The sequence below is a fragment of the Orycteropus afer genome, unplaced genomic scaffold (assembly GCF_000298275.1).
Source record: "Orycteropus afer afer isolate SDZICR_OR568_19922 unplaced genomic scaffold, OryAfe1.0 scaffold00229, whole genome shotgun sequence".
In the NCBI taxonomy this organism is placed as follows: domain Eukaryota; kingdom Metazoa; phylum Chordata; class Mammalia; order Tubulidentata; family Orycteropodidae; genus Orycteropus; species Orycteropus afer.
This window is the reverse complement of record NW_006921816.1, coordinates 4456651-4464895: the sequence shown is the minus strand read 5'-3', so window position 1 is coordinate 4464895 and position 8245 is coordinate 4456651. Positions and strand designations below refer to the sequence as shown.

At 38.2% G+C, this 8245-nt stretch overlaps 1 protein-coding gene across 1 annotated transcript in view; it reads left to right on the top strand.

Moving 5' to 3' along the window:
- Positions 1 to 8245, top strand: part of PPP3CA (protein phosphatase 3 catalytic subunit alpha) — a gene marked incomplete at its 5' end in the record, with an annotated part of 243798 nt that overhangs the window by 181395 nt on the left and 54158 nt on the right. The window contains one exon of the mRNA XM_007948861.2: positions 2209 to 2334. Within this exon, the coding sequence (XP_007947052.2) occupies positions 2209 to 2334 (126 nt within the window). The remainder of the gene's footprint in view (positions 1 to 2208; positions 2335 to 8245) is intronic.

Below are 8245 nucleotides of genomic sequence, written 5' to 3'. Positions count from 1 at the left end.
ACCCAGAGCTTCCACTTGTCCTTAAGGAATCTTACAGTCTAGGGAGAAGTTAGGCACACACACAGGTATAAAGTAGCTGTGATCAAAATTGAATAATTTAATATGGAGGCATAACTCAAAGGTTCTTGGAATTCAGAGGAAGGAGAGTGTTCTTGTTAACTAGTGCTGCTCTGACAAGAAATATACCACAAATGGGATGGCTTTAACAAACAGGAGTTTATTCTCTTACAGTTTCGAGGCTAGAAGTACAAGTTCAAAGTGCCAGGCTCTAGGGGCTGGGTGTAAGCTCCTTGACCTTAGGCTTCAGCTCTGCCTCCTGCTCCCGGCCCACTGAAGCTAGAGGCATCACTTCATTCAGGCAGCTACTGGCTGCTGAGGCTAACAAGCCCAAGGTCGACAAATAAAAAGGCACAGTCCTGATGTTACCAAACTACATGACAGGCCACTAATCCAAGTCCATTGCAAGTCCCAAGGTCGGCAGAGCATGGCAGGCTGCTAAACTACGACATGGCTACATGCAGGGTTCAAGCGTGCCATAAGTCAAAGACCATTCCCAAAGCTGCTTCTTAAATACGGGAAGCAGACCACATGCCCAAAGCAGCTACTAAGTTGCTCCAATAGATTCTACCATGGAGTTAATTACCAATCTCACCATGGGGAATAACTACATTCAGCTGCCCAGCCACTCAACCAGCCCCAGCCAAGTTGACACACAAACTTAACCTCCACAGAGAGATTATATCCATGTGAATAATCAGAAAAGACTCAGTGATGGGATGGTGTTTGAGCTGGGCACCAAAGGATGGGAACGACGTAGACATATAGAGGTTTCTAACAGAATATTCTAGAGGGAAGAGCAAATGCCGAGTTATGAAAGCCCTGGTATGATAAACACATCATGAAGTAACAAATTCATGTAAAATTGATGTAAAAGCTCAAACCTCAATAAACACTAACTTTCCAATAAATAGATTTTTAAAGGCTATTCCATTATCTGTGATCACATGCTACAATATACCCTTACATAAATTCAACCTAAAAGTAAAAAAGTAATTAAATACAGATTTATGTATGTAAATATTTTAAGCCCTAAACATAAAAATCCAACTGATAACATCTAGAATCTGTTCATTACTCTCCACTTACATAATACTAATCATGACATGGTAGGATAACAAAAGGGAAATCTTGCCAAAACTCAGGAGGGTATGCTATAAAGGTATTATTATTGTTAAAATATTTTAAAAGCTGCCATTTAGAAACACAAGTATACTTGTTCTGTATTTTTCCAGAAGGCAGAGCTGGCATCAGTGTGTGGAAATTACATAAAAACAGTTTTAAACCCAACTTGAGAATTTCCCACAACTTAAAATTGTCCATAGAACAAGTGACCCCATTAAAGTAGGTGGTGGCTTTTCCTTCACTGGAAGTATGCACAGAGGCAGCATTCCTATAGAATGTGTTTCAGAATCTAATGAAAAATGAGAATAGCTATACTCGTAGGATCTTTCCAACTGTAAGATTCCATGTGAGTGAGTGTATATCTAACCTACAGATGTTACACAAAGCCCAGTGAAGCATGCAGATTCATTTTTCTGAGTCATGCGCAGTATATCCTTCTCACAAGTCAAGGGTAGAGTCAGATGCCATCATGCCAACATATTATTCTATGTGGAATTCAATCCAAATGCTTTACTTTATTACATTAAGAGAGCAATCTAATTTAAACTATTTTGTACAACTGTTGTGAGTTCTACTGCAAAAGAGGTTTTAAAAAAAAAAATTAAATGAAGTAAAGTCAGCTAAAATATTTGAGGTTATTAAATTATGTCAAACTAACTTAGCTATGCAACTTTTACTGGTATCTCTGATATAGAATGTTCTTGGATACATGAAGAGCTTGGTTCAATTCCTGACAGGTATCTGATTATTTTATATAAGTATTTACCTTAGCAGTCAAGTGCCTTAGGCACTATGCTACCAGAGCTCCTTATCTTGATATTTAGTATTCGTTTATTGTGCAATTAGAATGAAGTTTTAAGTCCACAAGTGGAGTAAATATTCAGGGCTAATTGAACTATTTTCCTTGATGTTCTGAAACTTAAGTCTAATAGTTGAATTTTCTTAACAGTTGAAACTTGTATAAAAGCGGGTGTGTGTGTGTGTGCCATGAATATATGCCATAAAATTTCTTTTTGTTGTTTTCAGCTGCAGTATTGAAGTATGAGAACAATGTTATGAATATCAGGCAATTCAACTGTTCTCCTCATCCATACTGGCTTCCAAACTTCATGGATGTTTTCACTTGGTCCCTGCCGTTTGTTGGGGAGAAAGGTATGTGGTGGAATCTTGAAATGTTCTTAATAAAATGGCATAAGAAGGAAGGAAAGGAGTGTTTTATTTTTCCATAAAACACTTAGACAAACATTTTAGCCTACCCAATAAAAATAACAAGCTACACCATGAAAAGTGATTTGAAAGTCTATCACTGTATATCCTATTAACAGAATCCAATGAGTGAATTATGGGGAAACAAAATAAATTTGAAATAGTAGAGAATTTATAAATCTCATTAGAATAATATAACTCTGTTAAAAATAACAGAAATACAGTCTAAACTAGCTTTAACCTATACTAGCTACCTAATTTCCTTACCACTTTATACTATAATTCCAAATGCTATTTTATTTTACAAACTATCAGTCAAATGACAAAGCTTAAGGTAGTTGGGCTTTCCTCACATTTTGGACCTTAATATTAATCATTATATGAGAGTGATGTATGGTTGCAATATTATGAAGGACAATGTGTACAAGAAAAAGTATAGTTCATTAGTGGGCTTTGTTGAATTGCCAGATGTGTTTATATACATATACCATGATAAAAAAGAAAAATGAGTGACATTAGTATGTTACAAGTTACAGAACAATGAGATAAATTTATAAATAAAAAGATATCAATTAATTTGCTCCAATTTTTCAGAAGATTTGGCCTTTTATTTCTTTCTTCCCATCTCCTTCCCTCCTTGTTTCCCTCCCTTCTTTCCTCCTTCCTCTTTTTCCCTTCTTTCTTGTCTTCTTTCCTCCTTCTTTCTCTATTTGTTTAGTTTGCATAATTTGGCCAAAGCTTCAACAAAACTCTGAAAGGAAGGTCTGTACACAGTGACCCTGAGCATCTAGTTCAGGATCCTAATGGTAATAGGGTATATCATTCCTCATGCATCATCTCACACTTGCATGAGAAGATGAACGAGTTTTGTAACAAAGATAAGAATTTTCCACATGTTTCAGAAAAATGAAGAGTTAGTCTATGGGAATGTTTTAGAGAAAAGCTATGTTTTTTTTTCTGAAATCCTACAGACTGTGTGGTGTTACGTTTTTCTTCCAGTGCCCTAAAATAATTAAACCAGGAGGTTATGAGTTCTCTGTGATGAAATTTCTTTGGGTACCAAACTAAGTCACAAGTAAATTTCAATAGTGAATGATAGTGTTCCCAGTATTAGTCCATATCCCAAGTTCCTTAGAATGATTGAATAACAGTACATGTTAGTGCAATCTGTTGGAGTGAACCTTAACAACTACTAGGTTATCTTGAAAAACCATTTAGTTGAGTTGTTCCCATCAGTTTTTTTTAATTTCGAACATCTGTTATAAAAGAACACATTGAAATATTGGTATACATGCAGAATTTGATTTTAATAATCAATTTTTATTTCATAATTAACTAAAATTCCAGAATAATGTTAACTGCATTGATATTTCACTTAAGTATGATACATCTTAAAGTCTAGAAGAACATTGGTTTAAAAATACCACATTGTTTCAAAAAATAGCTCTTAAAAAGAAAGGCATGGGGGCGAGTTTTTTTTTTCACATCACTAAGACCTAACCTAATTTCAAATAATGCTAACATAAATAATCATACCTTTCTGTGTAAAAGCACTACAGTACTAATATTCTGAATACGACCCTTTTATAGAACCCTACTTTTATCTACCACCACTCATGTATCAGTTTGTCGTACTCTGTTGGCTTGCGTGTTGCTGTGAGGCTGGAGGCTATGCCACTGATGTTTCACATTCTGGCAGTGTCATCCATGGTGGACAGGTTTCAGCAGAGCTTCAGACCAAGACAGACTCAGGAGAAGGAAGGGGCCATCCACTTGTCAAAGAATTGGCCTGTAAAAACCTTATGAATAGCAGTGAAACACTGTCTGATATATTACTGGAAAACTTTATAAATATCCCTGAAACATTGTCCAATATAGTGTCGGAAGATGAGCCCCTCAGGTCAGAAGGCATTCAAAATATGACTAGGGAAGAGCTGACTCCTCAAAGTACAGACAGCCTTAATGTGGATAGAGTAAAGGTTTCGGGACCTTGATTTGCTCATGTGGCACACCTCAAAATAGGAAGAAACAGCTTCAAACATCCCTTAATAATCAGAACATGGAATGCATGAAGTATGAATGTAGGAAAACTGGAAGTTGTCAAAAATGAAATGGAGCACATAAAGATCAATATGCTAGTCATTAGTGAGCTGAAATGGACTGGTTTTGGCCATTTTGAGTAAGACAAGCACATGATCTACTATTCCAGGAATGACAAATTGAAGAGGAATGGCATGATATTCATCATCACAAAGAATGTTTCAAGATCTATGCTGAAGTATAGTGCTGTCAATGATAGGGTAATATCCATATGCCTGCCAGAAGGCTGGGGGTTCAAACGCACCAGCCACTCCTCAGAAGGAAGATTGGTGCCAAAGGGGCAGGGAGGCCACATCTTCTGACCTCCTCTAACCCCACAGGAGGAAAACAGAATCACCATCAGCAGCCCAAGGCCTATCCCTGTGAGGCCAGACATGCCACCTTCCTCCAGTCCTTTGACCAACCCTGACACCAACCTTTCCTCCCTCAGCACTCACCACCTCTCTGGTGGGGCAGTGACCACACAGAACTCACAGATTATGGGGTTTATTAGGGAAGCATCTGGCTACAATTCAAGTTGAGGAACATGCTCAGTCTCTCAGCCCACTGTCTCTCAGCTGATAGTGTCTCTCAGTCTCTCTCCCAACAGCACATGTCTCTCAGTCTCTTTCCCAGCACTACGTGTCTTTCAGTCTTTCAGTCTCTCTCCTAGCAGCGCATTGTCTCTCAGGAGCACATTTCTCTCAGCTAGCAGTCAGAGAGACTTCTTCTGCCTCTAGGAGGCCTCCTTTTGAGCCTGGCAGAATGGCCAAACTAACCAATCATAACATCAGAATTCTAAGCACCTGAGAGAGAGTGAACTTCCCAGAACATTGCTTTGTGCCACTCTCAACAAAAATACCCCAGGTGGATAACTTTAACAATCAGGAGCTCCTCAGTTGCTCACAGTAAATTCCACCACGGAATTTACAAAGACTTATGGCTAGAAAAGCCATACCAGGTAATTTACTACACCACAATTGGGCAATCTACTTCCATAGTGATACCACCTCGGAAACCCAAGGAGGGGTCGCTATGAGTCGAATAAACTTGATGACGGTGAGTTTGGTTTTGGTTTGCATAAGGAAGACCAGTTAATACTACTATTACTCAAATTTACCCACCAACCAACAAAGCCAAAGAAGAGGAAATTGAAGATTTTTACCAACTTCTGCAGTTTGAAAATGACCAAACATGAAATCAAGATGTGCTGGTTATCACTGGTGATTGGAATGCAAAAGTTGGAAACAAAGAAGAATCACTAATAGTTGGAAAATGTGACCTTGGTGATAGAAATGATACTGAATATCACATAATATAATTTTGCAAGACTAATGACTTACTTATTGCAAATACCTTTTTTCAACAACACAAATGATGACTATACACATGGACTTTGCCAGATGGAGTAAACAGGAATCAGATCAATTATATCTGTGGCAAGAGGTGATGGAGAAAGTCAGTATCTTCAGCCAAAACAAGGCCAAAAGCTGGCTATGGAACAGACGATCAGTTGCTCGTAATCAAGTTCAAGTTGAAGCTGAAGACAAACTCAGTCCATGGGAGCCAAATATGACCTTGATTATATCCCTCCTGAATTTAGAGACCCATCTAAAAAATAGATTTGATGCATTGAACACCAGTAACCGAAAACCAGAGGAATTGTGGGATGACATCAAGAGCATCATCCATGAAGAAAGCAAAAGGTCATTAAAAAGACAGGAAAGGAAGAAAAGACCAAAATGCATGTCCGAAGAGACTCATAGAAACTTGCCCTTGAACGGAGAGTAGCTAAAGCAAATGGAAGAAATGACAAGATAAAAGAGATGAACAGAAGATTTCAAAGAGCAGTTTGAGAAGAGAAAGTCAATTATTATAATAAAATGTGCAAAGACCTGCAGTTAGAAAACCAAAAGGGAAGAACACACATGCCATTTCTCAAGCTGAAAGAACTGAAGAAAAAAATTGAAGCCTTGAATTGCAATATTGAAAAATTCTGTGAGCAAAATATTGAATGATGCAGAAAGCATCAAAAGAAGATAGAAGGAATACACAGAGTCACTATACCAAGAAGAATTGGTCGATGTGCATCCATTTCAGGAGGTGGCATGTGATCACGAATCAATGGTATTGAAGGAAGAAATTCCTGCACTGGAGGAATTGGCGAAGAACAAGGCTCCAGGAATTGATGGAATACTCATGGAGATATTTCAACAAATGGATGCCACACTGAAGGCACTCCCTTGTATATGCCAAGAAATTTGGCAGACAACTAGCTGGCCAACTGACTAGAAAAGATCCATATTTGTACCTGTTCCAAAGGAACGTGATCCCACAGAATGTGGATATTACCAAACAGTATCATTAATATCACATGCAAGTAAAAGCTTACTGAAGATAATTCATATGTGGTTGCAACAGTATATTGACAGAGAACTTCCAGAAATGCAAGCTAGATTCAGAAGAGGACATGGAATAAGGGATATCATTGCTGATTTCAGATGGAACTTGCCTGAAAGCAAAGAATACCAGAAAGATGTTTACTTGTGTTTTATTGACTATGCAAAAGCATTCAGTTGTGTGGATCAGTACAAATTATGGATAACACTGAGAAGAAGAGAAGTCCAGAACAATTGATTGTGCTCCTCAGGAACCTGTACATAGAGCAGGAGGCTGTCATTGGAAGATAACAGGAGGACCCTGCATGGTTCAAAATCAGTAAGGGAGTGAGTCAGGGTTGTATCCTTTCACCATATTTACTCAGTCTGTATGCTGAACAAATAATCCAAGAAACTGAACTATGTAGGAGGAAGACTGTGGCATCAGATTGGAGAAAGACTCAATACAATCTGTAATACAGAGATGACACAACTTTGCTTGCTGAAAGTGAGCCTGACTTGAAGTACTTAATGATGAAGATTAAAGATTACATCTCAACATAAAGAAAATGAAAATCCTCACAACTGGACCAATAAGCAGCCCTCACAATAAATGGAGAAAAGATTAAAGTTGTTAAAGATTTCATATTACTTAGTGCCACAATCAACACCAATGTAAGCAGCAATCAAGACATCAGACAACATATTGCACTGGGAAAATCTGCTGCAAAAGACCTCTTAAGTGCTGAAGAGCAAAGATATCTCCTTGAAGACTAAGGTGCACCTAACCCAAGCTATGGTATTTTCAGTCACCTCATATGCATGTGAGAGCTGGACAGTGACACGGAAGACTGAAGAAGAGGTGATGCTTTTGAGTTGTGGTGTTGGCAAGGAATACTGAAAATTCTATGGACTGCCAAAGAACTAAGAACTTTATCCTGGAAGAAGTGCAGCTGGCATGCTTCTGGAAGTGAGAACGGCCAGACTTCATCTGACCTACTTTGGTCATGTTGTCAGAAGGGACCATTCCTTGGAGGAGGATATTATGTTTGGTAAAGTGGAGGGTCAACGAAAAAGGGGTAGGCTGTCATCGAGATTGATTGACACAGTGGCTACAATGATGGGCTCAGGTATGGCAAAGATTGTGAGGGTGGCCCAGGACTGGGCAGTGTTTTGTTCTGTTGTGCGTGGGGTCACTGTGAGTCAGAGCTGACTCAACGGCACCTGATAACAACAGTTTTTATCTATTCATTTACCTACGCTTCTGTAGATTTATACTTTTATCTAAACTGAATTTTTAAAGACTTTTTTTTTTTTTTTTATTGTGATTTGGGTGAAGATTTACAGAGCAAATTCATTTTCCATACAGCAGTTCACATATACTTTGTCTCATGTCATTG